The sequence below is a fragment of the Dermatophagoides farinae genome, chromosome 9, assembly GCF_024713945.1.
Source record: "Dermatophagoides farinae isolate YC_2012a chromosome 9, ASM2471394v1, whole genome shotgun sequence".
In the NCBI taxonomy this organism is placed as follows: domain Eukaryota; kingdom Metazoa; phylum Arthropoda; class Arachnida; order Sarcoptiformes; family Pyroglyphidae; genus Dermatophagoides; species Dermatophagoides farinae.
Genome location: NC_134685.1, coordinates 148,456 through 176,051, shown reverse-complemented (window position 1 = coordinate 176,051; position 27,596 = coordinate 148,456). Strand labels below are relative to the sequence as shown.

Here is a 27,596-nt window from a genome sequence, read left to right as displayed (position 1 = left end):
AATAAAAAAATGAAAGAAATTTTATTTGGAATTCAAATTCAAAGTTTCGAGGACAGAAATAAAGAAACTGAAAAGAAAAATGAATGAACCAATCATGTCATAATTATTCAAATTCATCATTTATATGGGCGTGAATAATAATAAGACCACGACGACGACGACGAAAAGGAATATAGATAATATGGGCGTGTGTGTATGTGTCTTATAATGGGGCACATGTAATGTGTGAAACAACATCATCATTTCATTCAGAATTCAAATTAGAAATTTAAAAAAAAAATTTACATTTTACACGTGCCATCACACACACACGTGTTACATTAACAGATCATCATTGGTTTTTTTTTGTGTGTGTGTGTGTTAGGAAAGATGCACAAATTACGGTAAAGTGAAGAAACAAAAATGCTAGGAATAAGAATTATAAATCATGCGTGTGGTTGTGTTGAATTATCTATGGTGTTTTTTTTGAGAAGGGGAATTCGAATCAATTGAATACCACTGATTTCAAATTTAATTCCAATTAAATTTACTATAAGTGGCAACAGGATTTGAATTCATTTGTTTATGAGCTTGTTGTTGTTGTTGTTGTTGCTGCTGCTGTTGTGATAATGAACGTTGATTACCACCAACAACATTTCCGGCAGCTTGTTGAGTAATTGGGTCGACGGTAGCAAATGAATGATGCATTGTTTGATGTTGTTGTTGTTGTGGTTGTTGTTGATGATGATGTTGAGGTAACATAGCATAAGCATTGTTTGCATAGGATGATTGATGTAAACTATTCATCTGCTGATGTGTGGCTGCTGCTGCCGTTTGCTGTTGGAATCCTTGTTTTTCATAGCTCTAGATTTTTTTTTGTTTGTTTTTGTTTCAAACAAAAAAAGAAAGAAAAAAGAAAAAAAGAAAGAAAATCAATCAATATAATCATCAATCAATAATAATTAATCTCAGTGACAAGTTTATTATCAATAAAATTTTAATATGGATGCGTGTGTGTATGTTGTTTGTTTTTTCATTTGCATGTGTGTGTGGTGTGTGTATGTGGGTGCCATTCATTACTATTATGTAATTGTTTTTTTTTTCAATAATTCAATAATTCCAAAAGGCAATATTTGTAAATGTGAATGGGTGCGCGGGTGGACAGAGATGATTTATCAATCAATCTCTATGTGTTTATCATATCTCTACTAAATTAATGGAATCTAGAAAAAACGACCGCGACGATTGGATGAAGGCCATACTTTGTTCATTTGTGGATGTGCTTTACTGTACATATTTGTAGCCGTCGATGATAGATCATTTCCTCCGCCACCACCACCACCAACACTTTGTCCAGCATTGCCGCCAACAGTTGTCATTTGTTTATGTTGTTGCTGTTGTTGATACGGTTTATTCGATGTTGTGGCATAATCAGCTTGTGTTGGAACACCACCGGCATTACCCATCGAATCATATCCAGCCGAATTATATGAATGAGATCCATAATTAGCAGCGGCGGCAGTCGTATTAGCTTTAGTGGCGAATGGCGAATTAGCGGCAGCAGCTGCGGCAGCCGCAGCTGCTACGGCAGGATTTTGCGCCTGTTGTACCGGATATAATGCCGCCGGATGTGATGGTGGATACATTGGTCCTTGAGCATAACTAAAATATAGACCATAACCCGGAAAGTATGGATTGTGCGCTTGTGTAGCCGCTGCTGCTGTTGCACTTGCTGCTTGTGATGATACAGGCATCATATCTGATTCCGAATTACGATTATATTTGACATCTATGAGAAAAATGAAGAAAAAAGTTAATAAATTTCTGGAATGAACAAAAACAAAAAAAATCATACTATACCTGTAGCGGTTGCATACGGTGAATAAGTGGTATGATCACGTGCTGCAGTAGCCGGAAATTGTAAATCATACGGATAATAATGTGTTGGTATTGTCATCGCTGGATTACTCATTGCAATAAATGGTGCGCTCAACACCTGTGGCTGTTGTTGTTGCTGCTGTACGGCAGCCGCCGAATTTGTCACACCTGGAGGCACATTATGGATTCCTTTACCTTGAATAAATGAACAAGATTTTTAAGATGAAAAAAAGTCAGAAAAAACTTGATTTTCAATTTAAACTTACTTGATGACAAGGTATTTTTGATTGCATTCGTTGTCGATGTTGAACTGGACATAAGACCTAATGATGATGATCCCACTGCTGCATTTGAATCATATTTATTCGTTGAACTTATTACAGGCTGTACGGTATTATTAACACCACCGCCGACGCCGCTTACATTATCCATATCACGAAGCACTTTTTGGTTTTGTTGTTGTTGTTGTACTACTCCGGTAGTAGTGGCCGATGATGATTGATTACCATATGGAACATAACCACCGGCATTTGCCATCAATGCTGTTTGTTGTTGTTGACTGGCCATATGACTACCACCTGAATGATGATTAGCACCGAATCCAACTTGATGATGATTATAACCACCAACACCAACACTACCACCATATTGATGTGCCATTGAGGATTGCTGTTGATGATAACCACCAACACTTGTCGATGATGAATACGGATTCGTTTGATCTATTGTATTACCACCAACGTTTGGATTATAATTGCTCGATTTATACGTTGACATTTGTGACATATAATCGTTTGACTTTCGTTCCAAAACATTTTTCTGATTATAACCACCACCACCACCAACTGTATTATTATTATTGGCATTCAATGATGCCGTTGCCGATGATTTGTTATCCACAATCATCGATGTACGATGATCTTGTTGAACACTACTAGCACCACCAGCAGCGACATTAAGAATCGAATCATTCAAGGAATGATGATGATGTTGTTGATGATGTGGTAACACTTGTGATGTTTGTAATGTTTGACCCGCCGTACCAGTGGCTCCACTCATTTTATTAGCTGATTGATTGGAATTGGATGAACGATAATTCGATGCTGATCCATTTGGATCCGTTGCTGCCGTCGGTAATAATGATGACATGGATTGTTTTGTTGTATCAATAGTTTTTTTACCACCCGTAGTCGTATCAAACATCGACCCATCCGTTGCACCAAGTGGAAAACCAGTGCTGGAACCAAATTCAAGTGAACCAAAATGGACCGATAGATTTGCGATCGGATCATTTGATGGCATTTCAACAGCCGTATCTTGTACCATTTTTGACATTTGAACATTAGCCGGAACTTTTGCCGTCGCTGCCGCTAATGTTCTTGCTGCTGCTGCGGCATTTGATTGTGCAACTGCAGCAGCATTATCAGCGGCAGAAGAAGTAGTGCCAACAGCAGCAGATGGCATACCAACTAATGATTTAATACTTTCGGTTGCTTGTTTCGAGAATTGACTTGAATATGTATACTGATTTAGATTGGAATTCTGTGATACATGCTGTATGAATGCTTGTCCAGCCGATGTTTGGTGTTGCGATTGTGGTTGCTGCTGTCTTGGTTGTTGTTTTTGCATATTATTCGTCGATGCAATAATCGAACTCATCGTTGGCGGCTGTTGCTGATCATTGGATTGTGATTTACCGACCACCATTCCACCACTTGCGTTATTATATACCATACCACCACGTTGTAGCTGTTGTTCATTCATTGTTGATTTATTAATCGTGTTTGTTTCATCTTTTTCCGATATAACCTTGGTACTTGGTGTGAACACTTTTGTTGCCATTGGTTGAGTCCAATCTTCTTCAGTCCAATCTTCATTGGCCGCAACATCTGACCAATTACCTACGGTCATTGTTTGAAGGTCATCTGTCGTTGGTTTTCCAGTCACTGATCCCGTTACGTTTGATCCGGTTGTTGATGTCGATTCAACGGCATTATTTGACCACGTGTCAATCGAATTAGGAAATCCATCGGAAATTTGATTTGGACCATTTTGACCACCACCACCACCACTACCACTACCATGATGATGACCACCACTACCTCCGCTATTCTGGTTATTTTGCATTCCACGATTCATGAATGTACGAGATCCACGGGCCATACCACCACGACCCCGAGATAAACCACGGCTACCGCCTCGTCCACCACCACGTCTTCCTCTTTCACCAATGGAACGTTCGCCATTACTTTTACGATCGGCAACAGCGGCCGTATTGAAAACATCACCACCGTCATCAGCACCATCCTTATCGTTTGATTGTTGATTAGGATGGTTGTTCGTCGATTGTGAACCACGATAGTCTTTTTTCCGGTTACTATTGTTTCTACCAGCCATCGATCCACCGCGACCTCCAGGACCTTTTAAACTTTGGCGACCACTACCATCGGCATTCGATTTATTGGATCGATTTGATTTTTCCATTCGATTATTCTGTTGACCATTAGTAAGTGTCGTGGATGCGACTGCTGACGATACGTCAGCTGCCGTTGATTGACTCGGACCCGATAATGATGTTGCGGTTGATTTACCGCGTTTTTTTCTACCGGTCGATTGCCATTCTGAATCTAAAGATTCACCATCAAGAATCATTTCGATTGCTTTTGGCATATCATTGTCACAGTCATATAGTGCAACGGCAGCATCCTCTCGGGATGCACCGGTCAATTCAACAATCTTTTCAATTTTTGGCTTCAGATCATCATCTTTTTTATCGCTCATCAGGCTAGCAATACGCATTTGTTCTGCAGTAGGCTATAGGAAAATGTTGGCAACAAAAAAAAAAATAAAAATAAAAACAGATTATCTAATAAACACACAAAGAAAAAGAGAAACATACCTGGAATTTATCATTTTTAGTACTACGAAATTCATCAGCCACATGATTACTATTGTTATTATTATTAATGGTCATGTTGTTCGACGATGACGATGATGATGAATCCATATTCGATACCATATTATTTGACGATAATGATGATGTTTGAGACGGCTGTGATGATTTGTTTGAATGATGATGTATCTTTTTATTATTCATTGTATTGTTTGATTTGTTGTTTGTACTACCACGTCCACCAGTGGTTGTTGTTGTTGATAAACCACCAGATTGGGACGAATTTGACACTAATGTGGTCATCATTCGTTGTTTTTTTTGAAGATGTGATTTAAAAAGAAAAATCCAATGAGCACACACAAACACACAGAGAGATACAAATTTCACACGAAAAAAATATGGTCAAATGAGTAACAGACACACGGACACGGACACACAAACACAAAGGATAAACAGTTTTTCGATTTCGATTTTTGACAATTTGTCAAAGACGTTCTTTTTTGGTGGATTGTTTTTTGTTTTGATGATGAATATATTTACAGCCCAAATATATTTACAAATTAAAGGTAAAATCTAAAAAAAAGAAAAAAATCAAAAAATTAGAAAGAAAAACAAACAAAAAAACACGTGTTTGTGTGTGTGTGGTTGACCTATGACCTGAAATGAAGAATTTTTTTTCGTGGCTGAAATTTGAATCTTGGGAAATTTGATCAATGTTTTCAAAATGAAAAAAAAGTGAGAAAAACAAAAAAGTGTTTAAATATCTATTTAGTGTGCGTGTTTTGTATTCTTACTGGTTCTTTGTTCTCTTCCTACGCGGCAAACACACACCGTGTGTTGGTACTAACAAGACAGAAAAAGCAGCCAAAGAACTCATCGAAAGAAAAATCTTACCCTGAGATGATTAACTGATGTGACAAAAATAATTTCTTAGCAAATTAATAAAAAAAATGTAACAGAAATTTGAATTTTTTTGTTTTCGAAAATTCATTGAAATGAAACAAGAAAAAACTGAAAATGAATCAAATACATACCAATATAATAAACACACAGACACACAATACACACCAAGCAACCAACTAAAATGATGATTCCACTGTGTATACACAGATTACAGAAAAAAAAACTCACACTGGCTAGCACAGAAACAAAGCAAACTTTTTTTCTTGAGATTTTTTTTGTTGCCTTTTCGCTTGCAATACTAAATGATTTTTTCTTCTTTCTTTCTCTACATTCTCCTCACCCTCTTCTACTACTATGTCTCTCTATGTGTGTGCTAGAGGGTTATACATATAAGTTGTGCTTGTTGTGGCTTTTGACGTTGATTTAAATAATGATAATGAGGAGGAGGACGGTACCTGTCTTGTTTTAAAAAAAACGACGTAAAAAACTCATTGTATGACAATGTCTATTCAAAAACGACGTTTCACAATGATGATAACATAAAAAAATCGAGTGTGTCTGTGTGGTCACAATGCTCGAACAAATTGTCTACGTTGTCTGGTAGTAGTTTACAATCAATAAATTTTCAAAATTACTTGATTGTTGAAAAAATGCTAAATTGATATTTTACGTTAGTTTATTGTGACCAATTGGTTATATGTATGTGTGTATGTCATTTAAAACAGAGCTTCTTAAACTGCAGGTCGTGACCTCAAAAGTAGTGGGTAATTTTAACAAAAAAAAGTTTAAGAACCCCTGATTTTGTGAAACTATGACCACACCTTCATCACCCATTTCATCATTATCATAAGAACGAAACCGCGAAACATTTGAAAGTAATCAAGAAATTTAAAAAATTTTAGATCTAATTTAGAATTTTATTTAAAATTTTTTTCGGTTAATTTTCTGAAACACTGATGATGATGATGATGATGATGATGAGGATGATAAAGAAGTGGAATACTGGGATGTTATTGAATCTGAACGATTGAGCGAATGTTCACGATCATTACGAATCAATTCCATGCGTTTAGCCATAGATAACTGGAAAAAAATTCGATAAAATTCATGGCAAGATTTCTCTAATTGTGCACATAATTGTCGATGGAAGAGGACATCCTGTTCGGTTACAATTAATCGACCATCATCAGTGTTGGTTTGTAAATTTTTTTTAAAATTAACCAATATAGCCGATGTATCACGAATGGTACGACGTAAGTTTCGTATTTTTCCCGTGGACAATAACCGTCGTACAAGATAACCACGTACAATGGCCGGTAATCGTCGTAATTTATGTTGTATTCGATCATCACCATCATCATCTAAACACACCTGTTTACACAAAGAGAAGATTATGAGAATATTTCGAATATTATTACAACAAACATACCATCGCTCTGATATCCGATGATTTATTTGTCTGTGATGATGATGATGATTGTTGATGATGAACATTGCCAATGATAGCATCGGATAATTGCTCAAACATTGTCATAATTGTTTGATATTTTTCCGAAAATTCCATCCGATAATCGGACAATTGTCGAGATAATTCATTCAATTGTTGTTCATAGTGTTCCATTCGTGAAAAACAATCATTCTGAAGAAATAATAATTGTTCATAGATTATGCGAAATTTCTCTGGTAAAATTTGTTTGTATTTTTTGAAAACTCGGTACCAATGTTTCAATTGAATCATTTTTATCATCTAGATTATCTTGATTATTATTAAATGAATGCCATATCGATGATTCATATGAATCATCATCATCAGAAGCAGCAGAAAAACTATTCTGTTGTTCTATGATTGTAGTCGTCGATGATGATGATGATGGTGATGATGATCGAATGGATAGATTGGGAGAATTCAATGCACTTGAATAAAATGATTCATTATCATTCGTTTGAACGTCATCATCATCATGGTCATAATAAATTGATGGATTTTCCATCAGATTGATGTTGTTCCAATTGAAACCTCAAAATAAAACAAACAGCGTGTGTGTGTGTGTGCGTGTGTATTGCAAAATTGAAATGCAATCCGTTGAAATGTTTCAACTTTTTTCTCGGGACTATCCATAATGGCCAGTACACGAGGGCCAAAGTTCAACAAGTGGTTTTTTCAAAAAAAAACTTTCAAAAGCAAATCATCCACCACACACTTTATAGTCGTCTGTTGAACGTTCAAACAAGATTGCCTGTTCGAACAACAACACGAAGAAGAAGAAATGCCCTCGAAGGCATATATTGATTGATTGATTGTAACAACAGTGTTGTTGTATGCACAAGTGGAAACTGTGGATAAATAGTCTCATCACATACACCATCAAGAATTCTCTGTTTCTGTGTGTGATAGCCAAATGATAAAAATCAAATTCGAATTTCGTTCATAAATTGGACCATTGTGGATAATAATGATGTATTGTGATTGATAAATAGAAAAAACAGGATGGCAACGGCTGCAGCATTAGGTGTAAACAAAGTATTCATTTTGGATAGATATTTTGCCGAGGTAAGTTGTTTTTGATTAAAACTAAATCAAAAATTCACCGATTGAATTTCAATTTCAAAACAACACAAAAAAGCTAAATAAATATTGGCAAAATGAATGTCTTCATCAACAAGGTAAGATTTTGTAAATTGTAAATTGGCTGACTTTGACATTCTTTTGCCCCCACATGTAGACAAGCCGAAATCCAATTATAATTACAATCCATATCAGCAGCAGCAGCAGCAACAACAACAACAACAGCAGCTGCAGCCATACAAATCGAATGTGAATGTAGGTGATCGAAAATTAATCATCAATAATCATCACCATTATCATCAATCTTCAACGGATAATATCAACGATCTAATACATTTAGAAGCACCGATTACTGAGGATTCATTAATTCGATCACTGCATACACGATTCTTATCGAATGAATATTTTGTAAGTATCGATTGATTGAATTTTAATTTGGATAAATATAATTCCTTGTTATTACACACAGACCAATATTGGACCTGTATTGATTGCATTGAATCCGTATCGAGAGCTAAATAATCCACTTACATTGGATAGTGCACATCGTAATGATAATTGTTATGCCTTATATCGTATTGTTCATGAAGCTGTACGACAACAAACCGAAACTGGCTATCCACAGGTGATTATTCTTAGTGGCATAAGTGGATCGGGTAAAACATATGCATCGATGACTATTTTGCGTCAACTATTTAATCTTGTTGGTGGTGGACCAGAAACGGATGCATTTAAACATCTAGCAGCTGCATTCACCGTATTACGTAGTCTTGGTTCAGCATGTACCGGAGAGAATACGGAATCTAGTCGTATTGGAAACTTTATCGAAGTACAAATTACTGATGGTGCTATTTATCGTACGAAAATTCATTGCTATTTTTTGGATCAATCCCGTGTGGTTAAAACGATTGTAAACGGTGGTGCAGAACGTAATTATCATATTTTCTATCAAATGCTTCTTGGTTTATCATTGAATGAAAAAACTAAACTCTATTTGGATGGTTATAATGTCGATGATTTTCGTTATCTCAACAATGATGATAATAGTGACCATCATAACCATCACAATGGATTGAATTCACAATCAATTCAGAATCATGTGAATCGTTTTGAAGCATGGAAATCTTGCCTATCGGTTTTGGGTATTCCATTCATGGATGTAGCACGTGTTCTGGCTGCCATTCTATTACTTGGTAATATTCAATTCGATAATGGTGGTGGTGGTGGTGTTGGTCAAATGATTGTAGATCAACAAACCGATGGTCTTTCATTCAATAAAAAAGAACTACATGCTGTAGCATCACTTTTGGGTGTTTCCACCGCTCAGCTTCACAAAGGGCTGGCACAACGAACATATTGTTCACGAGATAAAGGCCAGATTCTTGTCAGCACAAGAAATGCTCAAAGTTTTTATGTGACAAGAGATTCATTGGCAAAAGCTCTTTACACACGAACTGTTGCCACAATCATCCGACGAGCAAATTCATCAAAGCGTTTAACATCAACATGTGGTACAGCAAGTTCAGAATCGAATGATTCTACTCATAATAATAATCATCATCATCAGCAACATCTAGAAACGGCTAGTAGTCATCATGCAGCATCAAGTATTGGATCAGCATGTGGCAAATCCTATAAATCAATGGCCATTCTACAAAATGCCATACGATGTTCATCGATGGAAGGATTTATCGGTATATTGGACATGTTTGGATTCGAAGATGCTAGACCAAGTCGACTGGAACAATTATGTATCAATCTTTGTGCTGAAACAATGCAACATTTCTATAATACTCATATATTCAAATCAAGTATTGAATCCTGTCGTGATGAAGGTATTAAACCTGATCTAGAGATTGATTATGTTGATAATGTTCCATGTATTGATCTGATTTCATCGTTGGTAAGTTTATTGATTTAATTTTTCACCATGAAATCTCATTTTTTTCTACCTTTAGCGAACCGGTCTGTTTAGTTTGATTGATTATGAATCAATCAATAATGGAACTGCTGAATCGATTGTTGCTAAACAATCATCATTACATGGATCAAATAGCCGTTACTTGGAAATGACAAATTTGTATGAAAATGATCCAACATTACGATTACGTTCATTTGGTATACGACATTTTTGTGGTAATGTTATCTATGATACAAGTGATTTTATTGAATCAAATTCCGATCGATTACCCGATGATGTGGTTGCCATATTTCACAAATCACAATGTTCATTTGGTTTTGCTTCACATTTATTTGGCGCTGAACTTCGTTGTCTGAAGAATCGTGGTACACAACCACTTGGTATTCATTTTCGAATTTCGCCCATTCATACACCATCAATGATGACGCCGCATTCGGATACGAATTCAATCGAACCAACAACAACATTTACACAGGATTTTCATAATCGTTTAGATAATCTACTACGAATATTGGTTCATGCACGACCACATTTTATTCGTTGTATCAAAATCAATGACTGTGAACAATGTGATCATTTTGATCGTTTTACCATTATGAGACAAATTCGTGCCCTACAAGTACTTGAAACTGTGAATCTAATGGCCGAAGGTCTACCACATCGTATGCGTTTCAAAGCATTCATTAGCCGTTATCGTTTGCTCGTACATTCCAGTTATGTACGACAAAAAGAGGATACAATGCTCGATGATTGTCGTGTGATACTCGATCATTTTGATCAGATACATCGTTTGAATTCTAGCAATACAAATCGTGCAACAGCAGCTTTGACATCATGGACATTAGGTCGTAAACATGTATTCCTTAGTGAATCTGCACGACAACAATTGGAAATTGCACGTAATGGTCGTCGAAATGCAGCCGCTACAACCATTCAAGCTTTATGGCACGGTCATCGATTACGTCGACAATGGCCATATATTAAACAAGTACAAATGCAGCAGCAACAACAACAACAACAACGTCGTTGTCATCAAAAACCATTGGATCATCATCATCAAGCCAATCATAAAGTTTCACGTCCACCAAGACCACAACCAATATCGTTTAGTACACCGCCACTATCATTAACATCGGAACCACAAACATTAAACTTAACGGGTTCTAATCATGTCAAATCGATGAATATGTATGATTTTAATCTGATTAAACAAACTTGCCTATTGCTTGGTATTGATCCGGTAAGTTTTATGACACATGCCCGTTTCATTCGATTTATATGAATATAAAATTATTACAGGACACACCACCACCAGTGCCATCAAGTCGATTATATACGGTGATGGATAATCAGAAATTTTCTTTTCCACAAACTCGATCACTTCGTATGGATTTCATCGGTAAGACAATTGGACAATTCGATTGCCTAATTACTAATTGAAACGATTTTCTCTTCAGATCCAATGAATCATTTGAAAATTTCAAAAGGTCAAAAAGTAATTGTTCTTGGATTTTCGCCATATAAACGTGGATGCTTTACCGTCGAATATTCCAAAGGTCTTCGTTTTGACATTCCACAACATTTAGTTGAACAACAACCCGAATTTAATGTGTCTAATACTATTACTACACACCAATCTCATCATAATCATCGTCAAAATTATTTGGGATTTGGAATATAATGTGAATGTGAAAAATTACAATAAATCTCTATCATTCTCTGTAATTTTAAATTTCTATTTAAACTCAGCTGAACATTGAATAGTCGAAATAGAATGTGGTATTTTTTTTATAATTGTGGGAGGAGAATCGATGATTATGCTACTCATGAGCAGTTAGAATCTTGCGTAAATATCGTTTTAACATCGTTATTTGATCCATTGGGCTCATTGTATATTTGTTGCTGTTTGTTAGTGGGTGCACTTATTGAAATTGTTACAATCTTTAAAAAAAATTGGGTCCAATTTGCCACACACACACACACACACACATATAGAGGAGGTATACATTGAATTGGGTTCGTTGGCCCTTATCTGACTGTGTTCGTGTTTGTGTGTGGCAAAATGTTTCATTTTGAACATCTGGACAGGAACTGAAATAAAATGAAATTGTTTTCTTGTTGTTGGTGCTCTGTTGAATTTCATGAAACAAATCATCAGTTTGTTTGTTTTTGTTTCTCGTTAATGATAAAATGGCATCTATAATGTCATCGTTGAAAATTGAATTGTTCAATCAAAATTTCCATATTAAATATAAATAAATTATAATTTCATGTGAATGATCATGAAAAATTATCAACAACAAAGTTCTACATTACCACCATCACCGTCATCATCATCCTCATCACTGAATTCGATAAATCAAAAACATCCACATCATCATCATCAGCAATCATCATCAATATTTAATCAACAATTTGATTCTGCTCATAATAATAATTTACCTGCTTCAAGTAAGTCGTTAACATTTTCGTTGTATGTTGTAACCAATGTGTGGCAATATATATTCGACGTCATTGAATTTCGAATGTAAATCATTTTTTTCTTTCGTCTCGTTGTCATATTTATATAGTAATTGGTGTCAATCGAAATTCATCCATAGCCAAACATCATCAAAATACATTGGGCAATATTGTTATTGGTAAAAATATTGCACCACCAGCTATACCATCGGATATTATAACAAATAATCATCATCAATTTATTAATGATGATAGTGCTATTGTTGTTGGCGAGCCTTTGATGATCTATGATAATAATAATATTCAACAACAACAACATGTTCAATGTAAATATAATTATATCATTGCTGGGTGTTTTAAATCTAATTTATTTTTTCTCAGTGATTAATAATGATCCTCAATTTTATTATGATGGAAATGTAAGTTGTTATCATTTTGATGTTATTTTAAAATATTTGTAAATAAATAGATAATAACTTCATAACATTAGAATTATTACTGTAGTAATAGTAAACATTGTGAACAACAACCATTAACATCATCATCATTATCATCGATGCATCATCCAACCATTGTACCGAATGTGCATGATCCACGTGCCTATAATAATTATCGTTTTAGTTCGGTTAGTGTTGATAGTGGTCGTGGTAGTAGTGAAACAACATTTACCAATAAGGTATTTTTTGTTCTTATAAAAGACAATGAATATGTTGATGTTGATTACATGACATGGATTTTTCTCTTTACAGAGTGGACAACAACATTCATCATCAATGAATCAGAATCGTGCTTCAATACAAAGCTATGAATCAATAGGATCGAATACATCCAGTATTGATCCGTTGCAACAACATCATCAACAGGCTAATTCCCAGCTACAACAACAAAAATCATCATCCATATCTTCTTCCTCATCATCAACCTCGTCATCGATTTGTTCATCAGCATCATCATCTAGTTCATCATCGGCTTTATCTACATCGACAACAAGTTCCCCATCACAATCCCAGATTGATTCATTCACAACGGCCAATAATGTCTTTCTGAATATGAAGCCACCGCCATCATCATCATCATCATCATCTTCATCGTTTTGTAATGTAGGGAATGTTAATATGAAAAACGAAAAGGATCGTTTATTGGCCAAAGCTGGCCCATTAACTATTGCCGAAATGTTATTGCATGGTGTGGCTGATTCCGAAATGATTCACATTTGGCTACAAAAGATTCAAATGTCACAATTTGAAAAGAATTTTCTGGATGCTTGTTATGATATGGCAACTATATCGCGAATGACACCTCAGGACTTGATTGCCATCGGCATCACTGATCCACAAGCACGTAGCCTATTCACTAGTGAAATACAGAAACTTAAAGTACCCGAAAATCTACCAGATTATCGACCTGTAAGTGTCAATCAAATGTCGTATTTTTTATTTTTTTTCCAATTTGTTGTGTTTTTCATTTTTTTCGGGCAAATATAAATAAACAGAGTTCATTACATGAATGGCTCAAATTGTTAAATCTCGATTGTTATCATCAAGGTTTATGTCAACAAGGCTATGATACAATTGATCGTGTTCTACAATTAACATGGGAAGATTTAGAGGATGTTGGCATCAATAAATTAGGTGCGTTTCTTGTAAACAAATTTTCGAACAAATAAAATTCATTCATTTTCTTTTTGATGACACATCAGGACATCAAAAAAAGATATTATTGGCAATCAAAAAAACCAAATCAATCAAATCATCATCGAATGATATGTATGATTCGTTCAGTAGTCGGCCAACTTCAAATGGTAATGATTTTAGAATGCTTCCACCACCACCACCATCACCTTCATTGTCACATTCTTTACTTCCGCCATCTCCATCGTTATCAATGCAGCCAATTTATGATCAATCACAACGTACGAAATTGCCATATCATGAACCAGTGACAATCGATACTTTAGCTTCTTCTTCTAGTGGTCAAACAACAGCATTCGTGCCAAACACAAATTCAAATGTTGAATCGAAACAACCATATCAGGATGTAATGATCAAAATGTATGCCAATCATCATACACCTCGATCGATGGCTTCACCAATCAATAATGATGGTGTAATGATGATGATGATGAATAATAGGCCAATAATGGATAATTGTCATATTATTGATAAACGAACTAATTCAATGGCCCCTATGATAATGGCTATGGATTCGAAATCACAACGAATGCATACATTTCAGCAACAGCAACCACAACCACAACCAAATTTAATGCGAAATAATTCATTGGTACAGAATCATAATTCAATGATGATGATGAATCAATCATGTCGACGACGATCATTAGAAAGTCTAAATACAATGACAAATGAATCGATTGTGACCACTGCCACCACCACCACCAACAATAATAATGGATCCCCGGTTATCTATGCCAATATGTCAAACATTATATTGAATAGCACAGTTCAACAGCCACAACCATTTCCGCAACGATTAATGTCGACATATCAGTATTCCAATAACTGTGATCCAGTAACAACAATAAACACCTCCAATCCAATGATGAATAATAATAATAATAGGCAGACTATTTGTTTTCCAGAACCTTTACGGCCTTCAACAACTATTTTAACATTTCCAAATAGTGATCATATTGGATGCCAGGATGTAATGGTTGATCAACAAACACAAGGATCAAATACATTAAATCGACCAAAAATGTTGATGATGATGACAAATTCAGGACAGAAATCTCGGGCAGATCCCACTGCTTCAAATATGATTGAAATGACAGCAATGAATAATCAGCGACAACAATCACCTCGAATGAACATGTCAAATTCAGATATTTATTCGACATTTAATCAAAAACAACAACTTTGTAGGAAAAAACCTCCACCACCACCACCGCCTCGACGTTTTAATTCAATCACGGAACAACAACAACAGCAGTCGAATTCGATGCCTTCAACGCCAATACATCATCAATTTCAACGGTCACAATCTAGCCAGGATAGTCATTATCATCATTATGATGATAATGAAGATGATGTATTATTAGTAAAGCAATCACATTTGAATTGTTCAACAAAACCAACTACTGCTACTGTACGAAATGATAATTTCTTTGCCAATTGTGTGAAAACAATGACTAATAATTTTTCTGAAAGTCAATTTCGGGATGATTCAGCAGCTACAACTGGGTTACGAATACAGAATGTAAATACGAATCGTACACTGCCATTAACTTCTACTAACAATCATGGTCATCAAAATAATAATTCCAAATCATCATTATCGAATATAATTACGACAAATAGTAGTAGTTCATCAGCTGAATCAATGTATTTTGCAAATGATAATATTGGCACTATTAGACATAACATGCCACCACCAGCATTTGGCCATTCATCATCTTCATCGTCGTCTTCATCATCATCATCAAAAACAACATCACCTTGTTCGGATAAAGTAAGCCCTTCATCATCATCATTATCGATGATAAATAATCAACGAGTTGTCGAATCGGAATCATTGACGAAACAGGATTCTAGGTAAGAATTTTTAATGAATGATATTTGATTATAATTTGCATCCAATTCATTTTATAATTATAGCCAAAAAATTGACGATTCCTTGGAACATATTGAAATGATGTTGGCCACATTGAAAATGCAGCTTGATTCAATCGATTAACTACTAACGGTTCAACTCTTTTTACAAACCTAATTGATCAATAATTATAATGATGGAAATCAATTGCTATTTATTGTTGATTTTTTTTATAATTCAAATTATTTGATATGTAAAATTCATTTTTCTATCCATTTGCTATTATTATTAATATTTACCCCTACACCTTGGACCAAAAAAAACTTTTGCTACCTTGTTTAATTATAGTGAAAAATCCATTTTTTCGGTTTTAAATAATAAAAATAAAAAATTATATATATTATTAATCAATACACTGTTCAATGACTTCAAAAAAGATGAAAAATAGCTGAATCATAGTTCTTTTCTCTGTTTACAGACGGCAGCACTCATTTTTAAATGATTGAAAACTGAATTTAAAATTCAATGTCATCATCAGTTCTTTATTTCGAGTAATTTCGAGTAATTTCGAGTAAATTGAGTAAATTGAAACTAAAATGTTCACATTGCTGGTTTTGTTTCATCATCATACGACTGTAAATCAATCAATTGACTTATTTCATAAATATTCACGCGTTTATGGCTACTTGGTTCAAACATTCGATCCAATAATGATGCTAATGTATTATGTTGATGCGGTTGGTTCATCATCGATCGAGATTTACCCGATTTAGCCGTTGTTGATGTCGATGTTGATGACGATGATGATGATGATAAAGATGGCCGATGAGCGGGTACATATGATGATTGTTGAATGATTGTTGTTGTTGCAAGACCAGGCATACGCCATTCACGATTCAATTGTTTGTCCAACATTTTGCGAGCAAATTGAATCCGTTCATCTTTATTTGGTGGTGGATTATCGAATGGATGTTGTTTACTTAGCAATAAATATAAACAAACACCCAATGCCCAGATATCAGCTTTGAATGGATCATATGAATGATGTAGATATGGTTTTTTGGTTGGATGACGATCAACAACATAACGATTGTTAGTGGCTGCTGCCACAGTATTGGCACGAATGTAGCATGACAATATCTGTGGTGACATATATGCCAATGTACCGGCCGGTTTATTGAAACGAAGCAAACCTGATTGTTTCGAGTTCACCAATCGACTAAGACCAAAATCAGCTAATTTAACAATTTCCTGACATTTATTGCCATTATTTTGATCACCACTGTTGAGTGTTGTTGTGAGCAGAATATTACCCAATTTAAGATCACGATGTGCTACACCGATCGAATGTAGATATCTTATACCATCGGTTATTTGTCGAAAATAACCAACGGTAATCGTTGCATCAAATGGACCATATTTTTTAAGTTTTGCCCACAATGTACCACAACGAGCATATTCCATAATGATGTAACTATATGATAATGATGGTAACGAATTATCAATACGGCTATTACTACGACTACCACCACCACCACCACCACTATGATGACGATGATTGATAACATGACTATAGATAAATTGATCTTCAAGATGCACAATATTACGATGATGACGGCCACGATACATGGCAAATACTTCGTAGGCAAAATTTTCTAGTGCTGCTAATTTATCTTTCCGGTTCGATAATAACATTATCTTACAGGCCAGTGGTTGTGGTCTTTGTTGTTGTTGGTGGTGATCAATTGTTGAACTATCGTTGATGTCGGTGTCGATGTTCTTGTTGACATTGGTCGTAGTGTTGTTAACCCGGCCATAAATCTTGTAGACAGCACCATAGCCTCCTTCACCCAATTTTTTATTTGTCATACGATATCCTCGTTCTTCAAGTCGTTTTCTATGCAGATATTTCACCATTTTATTCGTTGTAGAAGCCGCCGCCTTTGTCGCTGAAATTATCGTTTCATTCATAATAATATTATTATTATTGCTTTTATGTTCCTTATTTTTCGAGTGATTGATTGGATTCATGGAAATATATTCATTAACCATCATCATTTGATTGGAATTTGTCCAAGAATTATGTTCACTGTAATTATCATTATCATTGTCGACATGAATGATTTTCTTAAAAGATTCCTTGTTATTCTTATTTAGATTCGTATTGATCACGGTTAATTCATCATTATATGATTGAATCAACGAATCTTGTTCATTCATCGATTCTTGTCGTTCATCATGATTATTCATTTCAATGGTGGTTTTCAATCGTTTTTTCGATTTCAATGCAATTAGATTCTGGTCAATTTGTTTGGCTTCCTGTCTCGGTTTCGATGGTGGTGGTTGTTGTCGACATTCATTCTGCTCAAGTACATTGTCATTGTTGTCATCGATGTTGTTGTTGTTGTTGTTAATGTTGGAGTGATCAAATTCAATACACATGTTTGGATAAGTGAGAAAAACGGGCGAAAAATTCGCACTTAAAAACCAGTAAAAATGGCCCAATTCCTTCCAATCAACAACAATGAGGTTATTCAAGTGGACTTAATTTGTTGGGCATTTTTTCGAATTTGATTAATTTGAAAATTATCATGAAATTTCAAATTTAATTTTCGAGAAAAAAATTGAATTGCCAAGAGTTGTTTTGATGCCACGAAACATAAATTGTTTGCGCCCACAGCCTCAGCAGGGTCATGAATCTGGTGATTATCTATTGCATAGTAATAATAATAAACACACTGGTTAATGACAGGTGTGTTTGAACCGATTTCAAAAAACTAAAATCCAAGACTTTTTTGAAATAATTAAATTCAATTTCAATAGCCAGGAATGATGATGATGAAGATGATACATAAATATCTTAAAGAGAAATTTTTTTCGCTATCAGGAGTATAGGAATTTCGATTGATTTGATTGGAAGAGAAACTGTATTTGTATGAATGAAATTGAAAGATATCAAAGAGATCAAACAAGTCGATTATGATGATGATGATGATGATGATTATCATACGGCTAACGGCCGGTCCGTCTCTGTCTGTGTGAATGGATAACGGTTGTTGCTTTCACAAAACGGCTAGCCATTTTAAAAGTGATGCAAGGTGGTCGTGGTTAGTTTTTTATGGCCTATTATGTCGGAGGAGAAAAAAAGGCCGTATCTTTGTATTTAAACTGAAATCGATTTACACCATCCAAACACAACACAACAATCAGTCGACAATAATAATTCGTATGTGTGTCTGTGTGTGATTAATAACAACGATAATAGCCATCTTATGTGTGAATTGTCCATCTGCTTTTCATTTTCCAAATAACCTTCATGTTTGAATCATTTGAATGAATAAATAAATTTCGATTTCAATTCGACAATAAAAATATTGATTTACGGCTATTTGGTGGTTCATTCACATCTGCTGCTTGTCGATTTGTTTGTTTGTTGATCCATTCAATTTCATTCAAAATTTGTCGTGGTTAAAGTAAGTAAAGAGAATGTAGATTTCCATTATCCTTCAGGATGATAAAGAGTTATTCAAGGAATTTCGTTGTCAATTTTTATGCTAATTTTACGGAGCTATTGTTTAGTTTTCATTGTTAATTAGTGGATAGTAGCCCAATATTAAAATTAAAATTTATGCTCGATAATTTGTGAATAATCAATTGATCGATGATTGTTTGATTGATTGATAAATTGACGATAATTTTGGCTAGATTGTGTTTTCCATTTTAAACACATTGTCTACTGTTTATTGCCATTGATGATCATCATCGATTATGATTATGGTAATGGCGATGGCCTCTGCCAATATCTAAGAAAAAACAACAGAACATTATAATTATATCGACCACCATTTTAAATTTATACAAACATCGATTATCTACCTCTTTAAACCTTGAGAATTTTCATTAATCCCATTAATCATTGTGTTTGTTCATTGTATTTTTTTATGATTTTCTTTTTAATAATTCCGCTAATTGGTCACTGAATGTCGTGTCATCAAATTATCAATACTGTTGAGTGCAGCCAACTCAGCTCAGATTAAACAACGGCCATGTTTTCTTGCAGATCAGATAATCGGTTCTTGTTACCGTTATTCCTTGGTTCGATGATTATGACTGCTGTAATTGCCATTCAAGATGATTCAAGAATTATTCGAATGACGAATCCATTCGGCAGCAATGCTGATATTGATGATGATAATCATAATCATAATTTACTTTCGAGATCTTCCTCCTCATCATCATCATTATCATCGACAAAGAAATTATTTGCCAATTCTCCGATACTTTATTTAAAGTTGAAATCGACGGCAAACGCATTATTGCAACAACAACAGCACCGATACCCATCATCATCATCATCATCGTCAACATTTATCAATAATAAGCCTTTGAATGAAATTACTTCCGTACGACGAAAAAATTCAAACATTTATAAACTCCCATTAAAATTTGTTTCAAATGCTAAACCCGTTCACATTCTTAATGGTAATTATTGATTATGATTTATTTATTTATTCTTTGAAAAAAATTAGATTTTTTTACATTCTATCGATAATATCGTCCATCACTTACAATCGAACTAATCGATGATCATTTTTCATTCATTATTTTTTTGTAGGAATAAATGAATCGGGTAACGAACATTTCCCCTATTCGATAAATCGGAAAAAAATACTTGCATCATTAGGCCAAAAATTCCATAAACCATATTCACCCTCATTGTCATCATCATCGACACCATCAAAGATATTCTATTTGCCAACCAAATATCTATCGAATGCCAAGCCAATATTCATCAAAACATTGAAACCGATCGATGATAATGACCAAAGAAATACTTATTACAATTATTTATTCTGATAATCAATCATCATCACTACACCCTTTCATCGTTTTGTACAGTACATAAGACAAATTTCAAAACATTTCATGTTTCATCATCCTTGAACCGATTTGGTGAAAATCAAATCAAAATTTTTTTAAAAATCAAATCTCCACAGGTTGTTTGCACACATATATTATTTCTTTTTATTTTCTGTTTATTTTCCAGATATATAAAATTTATTTTCATTTGAAAATAATAAATTAAACGATGATGACGATTGTTGAGTGAAAAATATAATTATGATTAATGATTACGATGAATTTGATTGTGGGGTCAATAAGCATCAAGTAGCAGCAGTCAAAATATATCGATTACAAATGAATCGAATCCAATTGAGGTCAAAGGTTGAATCTGTTGTTGTTGTTGTCTTCGCTGTTTCAATTCAAGCTAGAATCATCATTGGATTTATTATCCATATCACGAATACGATTAATAGGATGAATTAGATGTGAACATGAATAACTACGTGACGAATTTGATGAACTTGTTTGACCATCCTGTGTGGATGGAATCCATTAGGTCAGTGATTAATGTTGTACATTCACGGAATGAATCCATTAATTTACTTACATAGAATGAGTTTGAGCGTAACACTTTACCGGTACGTGAGATCCAGTCATTTTTTAGATATTTTCTTACTTCTGTTACCGGATATCGTTTCGATGGTTTAATCTCCATCAAACGACGAAACATTCGCAAAGCACGTGGTGTGAACACATTGAAATAACGTGGCGTACGTGTTAGTTTTCGTTTTTGCCATTCACCAAATTCGCTGAAACGAACATCGGTTATATCGGCTTTTTCCCAGGGAAATCTGGTCGTCAACATTATGCAAATCATAATTGCTAATTGCCATACATCGCTACCGGTTTCAATATTATAACCTTCAAGAAGGACGGCTTGCCATACTTCTGGTGGACACGATGGTAATGATTTGACACGCTTTTTCACTAATTCAAGGTTAAATAATGAAAAATAATTAATCAATCGTATTGGATCCACCAATTAATAATGATTAATCATGTCAATTATGATCATGATTAATGATTAATGATTACTTACCTAATGTACCAACACGACGTGTTAGACCAAAATCGGTTAACTTAATCTTGGACAGATTTGGATTATAAATCAGTACATTTTCTGTCCTATATCAATTATACATTTGCCAATTAGTAGAACAGTGACAGACAGAAAGATGAGCACCAAATTGATTTTCAACATCACCATAATCAAGATAAATCATGATAAATGGACAGAGAACAAAAAAGCAATTTCCACTCAACATAAATTGATGGCTATGATATTTGTTGTGGCATTTTACAACCGATTTTCGATCGATCAATCGATTGGAAATCGGTTGGTTGGCCTACCTACCTAACATCACGATGAACTAGTTCCATATCATGCATGAAATGTAATGCTGACACAATTTGTTCGACAACTAATTATATTTTCGGTCATTATTGATGATTATTGTCGATAACAAAATGATGATCCGATCGGAGAAAAAACGGGCCCGAGAGCAAAAAAGAAAAAGAAAAAAAAACATGATAGATAAATGGATGATTAATTAGGTTATAATCATACACATCACACATTTACAAAAAACGATGGCAAATGATTCAAATGTAAAAATTTTTACCTATTTTGACACTTTTCTCCTCAAGGCCAGCACCATTTGTCCGTAATACAGCCTATTTATTTGTATATTTGTATATTGTCGACATAGTCATAATATAATCGAATGGTTTTGAAATGACGAAAAAATAAAAGAAAACAAAAAAAAACAAACAATTACTTCAACTCTTTTTTCGTAGAAATTGAAAATAAAACAAAAAAAAAATCTGCATATAAATCATTAATGGATCAGCCACATAATAATCATTAGTCTGTGTGATTATTTGAACAAAACACACACTAACCTGTTGTAGATCACCGAATGGTGCAATCTCTTGTGCAAAATAATAATGATCTTGTGTTTCGAATGCAACATCATATGTATCAAGAATGTTATGATGTGGTGATAGAAAATAGCTATAATGGAATTCCAATAGAAAATCTTTTAATGTTGTCGTTGCTTTTGGTACGGCTTTCAATGCCACCTGATAAATAATAGACAAAAACAATCGGAAATCAAAAACACATTCATGTCGAAATAGTTGCCATAGATTTGTGATGATTTTTTATTGTTACCTCACAATGTGACCGTTTATGTGATGCCAATATAACTTTGCCATAATCGCCTGAACCAATCTCTCGGATAACATCATAATTGATATCAATATCGATCATTTCCAATGGTATTTCACGAATTTTATGTATGGTTAATTGTTTTTTACTACTGCTATCTGCTGCTATTATTGATGATGCCATGATTTTATTTCTTAATCATATATACGTTTTTATCAGTGTTCCATGTTTTTTTGCAGCATTTCAAAATTCAATTCTCTGGTAACGAAAAGAAAGTTGTGATTTTATTTACTTTTTTTAAATAATTATTATTATTTTAAATCCCAAATGTTTAGATATTTTTAGTGTGTGTGTGTGTCAACCCGATCTGCTCGGCTATGTGGCGAAAAAAGAAACCACCACCACCATCATCATTATCTCATTGGATGTTTGTGTTTGAAAAGAAAAATAATCAATTCGATAATCAGGTTATATAATTAAATTAACTAACTTGCCTAAAATTATTTTTATAAAAAAAAAGTTTGAAACTTGGTTTTTTTTGCCTTTCCAATGAAATTGATGATGATGGTTGAAGAAATCGTTTTTTTTTCGCGAAAAAAACTAATTTTCACTGCTATTTATATTCTGAATCATCATTATCATCGAGCAAAAAAAGAAGAAATTTGTCCATCATCAACACCCGATGATAGATTGATAATCATCTTAGATTTATTCATTATATCTCAGCCACATAACATCGACTTTAAAGTCAAATGTCTTGATCAATGGTAGTGATGGTGACATGAAACTATACCTACCTTATTGATGGCTGATGATGTCACTGTTGAACCGATGACGATGATGATGATTACCGAAGATGAACAAACTTGTAAAATTGATGATAAAATTTTGATATTCACATGTGTGATATTCAGAAATTATTAAATAATCAGAATGATGAACGAAGCAAACATATTCGAAAATAACATTACAAATCACATGTTCGAATCAAATCAATTATCATTATCAATCGATGATGTTCATTTAAATCAAATTTTTCATTCTACACGGATAAACAACGAAACGAAAGTTTTAGAAAACGCGAAAGTCAAGCGGCAATGTGATTATTTATTTCACTCTATAGAGTGAGAAAGAGAGAGAGAGAATAATTCATCCATTTCAATTTCATATTGCACATCCATAGAATTCATCATGTTAAGCATATAATCATCATATCAACAATTATACAATATAAACGGGATGCTGTTTTTACGAGTTACGATGATGAACAACAAAATGTACACCGACGACGACAACACGACATATAATCATATCAAAAAAAAAAAAACATTTTTCGAATGGCTTTGGGTGGGTGGATAACGTGTACGAGAAGATATGAGAAGGATTGATTTAAAAATAATTATCATCATTCATCAAGGAATCGTGAATACAACAAGTAAGTAAGTCTGAATGTTTGTGTGTGTGTGTAATCATTGAAATGTAATGTAATGTTATTATAATCACACATCTCCATATAGGAATCATATATTCATTTGAATTTAAACGACAAAGAAGAAAAAACAACAAGTAAATTCAGTCACTGTTAGAATCGTAATGTATGAATGATGAGTGCCCGAATTCAAATCTCCGATTCCATCAAACCGACCTGGTTCCTGTATGTGTATAACAAAGATGTTATATGTTTTGCAAGCAAAAAAAATGCCTTTTTAAACTGATTTTCATTTTGCTTTTTTTTCTCTTTAGCCAAAACTTATTTGACAAAATTGTGAATTGTATATGGCTGCCATATTCGAATTAATTCTGGTAGGTTATGCTGACTGATGATAAACACACTAAGAAGTTATTATCGCTGTTGTCGGGTAAATTTAATCTTATGGTAAAGAAGTAGTAGTGTGTGGTAATCACCATCAATTTCGAGTCAAAGTAAGTCATTGTGGCAAAATGTTAATTATACCAAATGATGATGATGATGAAAATTAAATGTGGATGCTTGCTGTACACAATTACAATTCTCTAATTTGTTTATTCTGTATTTTTTGTAGGTTTCGTTCGTTTAAAGTTGAAATATTCGCTTGTAAATGTGCACTTGAAGTCATGCGAAACGTGTAAATAATCATTTCCTTTTTACATCACTTTTTAACATTCAAACATTAATTATAACAATGATCTGGATTCGATTCGATTGCTTGAATGGTCGACATCGATTAACATTGAGTGATAATCAAATGATTCTTTATAATTTGAGATTCACGAATATCCTGGCAGACATCTAATGTAATAGAAATAGATTACTTGATTACTTGATAACCATTGTTAGCATTTCATTAAAAGTTTATTTATTTATTATAGGATATAGGATGACATTATCGATTTAATTCTGGAAACCGTTGATGATGAGAATGGTCATCATCATTGAAATAGTCATATAATTAACCTGATGATGGTGATGACAACTGGCTGAATTGGCACGCATTGTTGATTTACTATAATAATGTTCCAGATAATCAATTACATAGTGTTGATTATAATGGCCACGATCATTCAAACATTTGGGACACATTGTTCGTGTTGGAAATTGATATTTCGGATAATGTGGATCTTGTATAAATGTGTTGCCATCTTCGTTTGAAAGTCGAGAATTCATCTGATTATGTATGGTCCATAACCATATGACACTACTGTTTGGATAGGGCAATTGTTCGAGCAGATTATTCGATACATTCAAGAAATAATGACGACATTGTAGACAGGTAAAAAATGTTTCAATATAATCACGCATTACTGGCAATACTTTTGGTTCTGGTAATGTTTTCCGCACAGTATCGTTCGTATTTAACATGGCCATTTTTGTCTGATTAAATTCATGAACAGTCATTGCATGGAATAATACCCACAGTCCACATGGATAGCCACGATAAATTGGCCGACTACCATTGCAATGGCGCCAACTTTCCAATGGTTTCAAGAATCCATCAGCTGTTTTGACGGCTGCCAAATATTTATCCACATTTAATCGATCGTTTTTATTGGAAAACCAGCCGGTCATTCGTTTGAACAGGCGACGTACATTTTCATTATCGAATGGAAAATATTGTAATATTGTTGTGAATAATCGTTTGATCACTTGTAATTGGCGGCCATTAAATCGTCGACGACCGTTGACCACTTCGAACACTAATGAATATCGTAAGGCATTATGTAAATCAACATAGCTGAGATTATAATGGACCACTTTGTTTTCGTCAATATTTTTCATCTTATAAAATTGATTTGTTGATCTATTTCGTTGTTCGGCTGTGATCGTCGTTAAATGATCATCAATGTCATCCGAGTTAATCATTGGTCCAAATCGATCACGTATGGATTGTATGAATTCATTGCGTAACATTCGTGAATTCTTTACATTTCCAATGATACGATATTGACATGTTGTTGATGATATTTCCAATATGATTGGTAATTTGATCGGATAAGAAAACAATGATGTCATCAATCGATCATCACCAATAAAACGTTTGATTGTTACGAAATTTCGATAGTCGATCATGTCGATCATAATCTACAACATACATTCATTACATTCAATTGTAAACACAATCTCATCGATTGACTGCTACTTACCCATGCACCAAATTCTGTTTCCGGCACTCGTTCAATAATTGCATACAATTCCCTATCCTCTTTGAATGACAACAATTGTTGTTGATCATGATTATCCTGTTTAAGTATGAAACAAATTTCATCTATATTTTTAGCCATCAACGGTATCAATGAATAATGATTGGCAAGAAATGTATTCGATACAATTGTTTCGATTGTTATTTTTCTTAAATTATCGATTGTATCGATACCATGATTTATTTGTTTTGCATCACGACCAATATCTTTCACACCGGGTGGTTCAATAAATTGTATGATTGGAAAATCTACGGTCATTCTATCGTCGTCATTATCATCATTGGATGGCTGTTGTAAAACCTGATGACAGACTAGATTTTCAGCACAATCAATGGCATACAATTTGACAATCCGTTGCCATGACCGGATATTATGGGAAAAATTTGTAAATAGTATTGCGAATCGTTGACATTCCGGTGACCAATGCTTGTAATAGTTGATAATAATTAATCGATCTTTATTAACTGATTGTATTTGATTGAAAAATGTTTTATCCGACAATGATATGACATTCGATTCATCGTGGTGATCATATAAATTGGATGATTGTGTTTGAATCATTCGTATCAGAAGAAATGAACAAAAGATTATCGGCCATTGAACATAATAATCCATCATTCATTCATCGTTGTGTTATTAATCATTAATCATCACTGTGTGTCAGAATCAAAGTCACTGTGAACAAACAAACAAA

The 27,596-nt window shown here is 34.0% G+C and overlaps 8 protein-coding genes and 1 long non-coding RNA gene across 15 annotated transcripts; 4 read left to right on the top strand and 5 right to left on the bottom strand.

Annotated features, from left to right (window-relative positions):
* Positions 1-2: 2 nt before the first annotated feature.
* LOC124497397 (uncharacterized) lies at positions 3-5,936 on the bottom strand. 4 transcript variants are annotated; one of them, XM_047061046.2, is made up of 6 exons: positions 5,785-5,936; positions 4,757-5,323; positions 2,124-4,671; positions 1,840-2,052; positions 1,242-1,768; positions 3-843 (listed from the first exon to the last, which is right to left on the bottom strand). In XM_047061046.2, exons 2-6 carry the CDS (start codon positions 5,054-5,056, stop codon positions 511-513), a joined length of 3,921 nt encoding a protein of 1,306 aa, XP_046917002.2. In that variant the 5' UTR covers positions 5,057-5,323; positions 5,785-5,936; the 3' UTR covers positions 3-510. The 4 variants fall into 4 exon arrangements, with proteins under 4 accessions (XP_046917002.2, XP_075590108.1, XP_046917003.2 ...); XM_075733993.1 differs by having other exon boundaries at positions 5,645-5,847; XM_047061047.2 differs by lacking the exon at positions 5,785-5,936 and adding an exon at positions 5,545-5,660.
* A 613-nt stretch (positions 5,937-6,549) lies between these two features.
* Positions 6,550-7,644, bottom strand: Cp110 (Centriolar coiled coil protein 110kDa). Its single transcript, XM_075734004.1, is given in 3 exon segments — positions 6,550-7,024; positions 7,089-7,335; positions 7,337-7,644. Coding segments are annotated over 3 exon segments (1,005 nt in total). The 3' UTR covers positions 6,550-6,574.
* Positions 7,287-11,884, top strand: dachs (unconventional myosin-IXb-like dachs). The gene is made up of 7 exons (XM_047061079.2): positions 7,287-8,204; positions 8,278-8,317; positions 8,377-8,627; positions 8,689-10,122; positions 10,178-11,380; positions 11,440-11,539; positions 11,598-11,884. The coding sequence occupies exons 1-7, from the start codon at positions 8,142-8,144 to the stop codon at positions 11,819-11,821; spliced, it is 3,315 nt and encodes a 1,104-aa protein (XP_046917035.2). The 5' UTR covers positions 7,287-8,141; the 3' UTR covers positions 11,822-11,884.
* A 112-nt stretch (positions 11,885-11,996) lies between these two features.
* On the top strand, positions 11,997-16,553 carry LOC124497429 (uncharacterized). The gene is made up of 8 exons (XM_075733995.1): positions 11,997-12,591; positions 12,711-12,926; positions 12,982-13,019; positions 13,091-13,276; positions 13,350-14,006; positions 14,093-14,231; positions 14,300-16,151; positions 16,215-16,553. The coding sequence occupies exons 1-8, from the start codon at positions 12,417-12,419 to the stop codon at positions 16,291-16,293; spliced, it is 3,342 nt and encodes a 1,113-aa protein (XP_075590110.1). The 5' UTR covers positions 11,997-12,416; the 3' UTR covers positions 16,294-16,553.
* A 156-nt stretch (positions 16,554-16,709) lies between these two features.
* LOC124497390 (uncharacterized) lies at positions 16,710-19,046 on the bottom strand. The gene has a single exon (XM_047061039.2). It carries the CDS (start codon positions 18,589-18,591, stop codon positions 16,750-16,752), a length of 1,842 nt encoding a protein of 613 aa, XP_046916995.2. The 5' UTR covers positions 18,592-19,046; the 3' UTR covers positions 16,710-16,749.
* Positions 19,047-19,266: 220 nt separating this feature from the next.
* Positions 19,267-21,268, top strand: LOC142597791 (uncharacterized). Its single transcript, XM_075733991.1, has 3 exons — positions 19,267-19,622; positions 20,168-20,631; positions 20,765-21,268. Exons 2-3 carry the CDS (start codon positions 20,196-20,198, stop codon positions 21,004-21,006), a joined length of 678 nt encoding a protein of 225 aa, XP_075590106.1. The 5' UTR covers positions 19,267-19,622; positions 20,168-20,195; the 3' UTR covers positions 21,007-21,268.
* Positions 21,151-24,545, bottom strand: LOC124497647 (serine/threonine-protein kinase SBK1). 2 transcript variants are annotated; one of them, XM_075733989.1, is made up of 8 exons: positions 24,018-24,545; positions 23,228-23,482; positions 22,957-23,136; positions 22,677-22,728; positions 22,409-22,475; positions 22,094-22,179; positions 21,602-21,981; positions 21,151-21,528 (listed from the first exon to the last, which is right to left on the bottom strand). In XM_075733989.1, exons 2-8 carry the CDS (start codon positions 23,405-23,407, stop codon positions 21,409-21,411), a joined length of 1,065 nt encoding a protein of 354 aa, XP_075590104.1. In that variant the 5' UTR covers positions 23,408-23,482; positions 24,018-24,545; the 3' UTR covers positions 21,151-21,408. The 2 variants fall into 2 exon arrangements, with proteins under 2 accessions (XP_075590104.1, XP_046917276.1); XM_047061320.2 differs by having other exon boundaries at positions 24,022-24,542.
* Positions 24,527-25,711, top strand: LOC124497650 (uncharacterized). Of its 3 annotated transcripts, none has more exons than XR_006959445.2 (3): positions 24,527-24,659; positions 24,742-25,498; positions 25,574-25,711. It is a non-coding gene; the product is annotated as an uncharacterized LOC124497650 (long non-coding RNA). The 3 variants fall into 3 exon arrangements; XR_006959443.2 differs by lacking the exon at positions 24,527-24,659 and having other exon boundaries at positions 24,711-24,878; positions 24,968-25,498; XR_006959444.2 differs by lacking the exon at positions 24,527-24,659 and having other exon boundaries at positions 24,711-25,147; positions 25,267-25,498.
* Positions 25,541-27,576, bottom strand: LOC124497644 (sulfhydryl oxidase 2). The gene is made up of 2 exons (XM_047061315.2): positions 26,846-27,576; positions 25,541-26,783 (listed from the first exon to the last, which is right to left on the bottom strand). Exons 1-2 carry the CDS (start codon positions 27,518-27,520, stop codon positions 25,596-25,598), a joined length of 1,863 nt encoding a protein of 620 aa, XP_046917271.2. The 5' UTR covers positions 27,521-27,576; the 3' UTR covers positions 25,541-25,595.
* Between the last annotated feature and the right edge of the window lie 20 nt (positions 27,577-27,596).

Bases quoted from the DNA above. Each gene is read 5' to 3' on its own strand.
- LOC124497397 (XM_047061046.2), bottom strand. From the start codon at position 5,056: ATGATGACCACATTAGTGTCAAATTCGTCCCAATCTGGTGGTTTATCA. The intron at 4,672-4,756 runs GTATGTTTCTCT...ATTTTCCTATAG, and splicing joins CTAAAAATGATAAATTCCAG to CCTACTGCAGAACAAATGCG. The intron at 1,769-1,839 runs GTATAGTATGAT...TTTTTCTCATAG, and splicing joins ACCGTATGCAACCGCTACAG to ATGTCAAATATAATCGTAAT.
- dachs (XM_047061079.2), top strand. From the start codon at position 8,142: ATGGCAACGGCTGCAGCATTAGGTGTAAACAAAGTATTCATTTTGGAT. The intron at 8,318-8,376 runs GTAAGATTTTGT...CCCCACATGTAG, and splicing joins TGAATGTCTTCATCAACAAG to ACAAGCCGAAATCCAATTAT. The intron at 8,628-8,688 runs GTAAGTATCGAT...TATTACACACAG, and splicing joins TCTTATCGAATGAATATTTT to ACCAATATTGGACCTGTATT.
- LOC124497429 (XM_075733995.1), top strand. From the start codon at position 12,417: ATGATCATGAAAAATTATCAACAACAAAGTTCTACATTACCACCATCA. The intron at 13,020-13,090 runs GTAAGTTGTTAT...TCATAACATTAG, and splicing joins AATTTTATTATGATGGAAAT to AATTATTACTGTAGTAATAG. The intron at 14,007-14,092 runs GTAAGTGTCAAT...ATAAATAAACAG, and splicing joins ATCTACCAGATTATCGACCT to AGTTCATTACATGAATGGCT.
- LOC124497390 (XM_047061039.2), bottom strand. From the start codon at position 18,591: ATGTGTATTGAATTTGATCACTCCAACATTAACAACAACAACAACAAC.
- LOC142597791 (XM_075733991.1), top strand. From the start codon at position 20,196: ATGTTTTCTTGCAGATCAGATAATCGGTTCTTGTTACCGTTATTCCTT. The intron at 20,632-20,764 runs GTAATTATTGAT...ATTTTTTTGTAG, and splicing joins ACCCGTTCACATTCTTAATG to GAATAAATGAATCGGGTAAC.
- LOC124497647 (XM_075733989.1), bottom strand. From the start codon at position 23,407: ATGGCATCATCAATAATAGCAGCAGATAGCAGTAGTAAAAAACAATTA. The intron at 22,729-22,956 runs GTTAGTGTGTGT...ACAAATAAATAG, and splicing joins CATTCGGTGATCTACAACAG to GCTGTATTACGGACAAATGG. The intron at 21,529-21,601 runs GTAAGTAAATTA...CCATCCACACAG, and splicing joins TACGCTCAAACTCATTCTAT to GATGGTCAAACAAGTTCATC.
- LOC124497644 (XM_047061315.2), bottom strand. From the start codon at position 27,520: ATGATGGATTATTATGTTCAATGGCCGATAATCTTTTGTTCATTTCTT. The intron at 26,784-26,845 runs GTAAGTAGCAGT...TGTATGTTGTAG, and splicing joins AAACAGAATTTGGTGCATGG to ATTATGATCGACATGATCGA.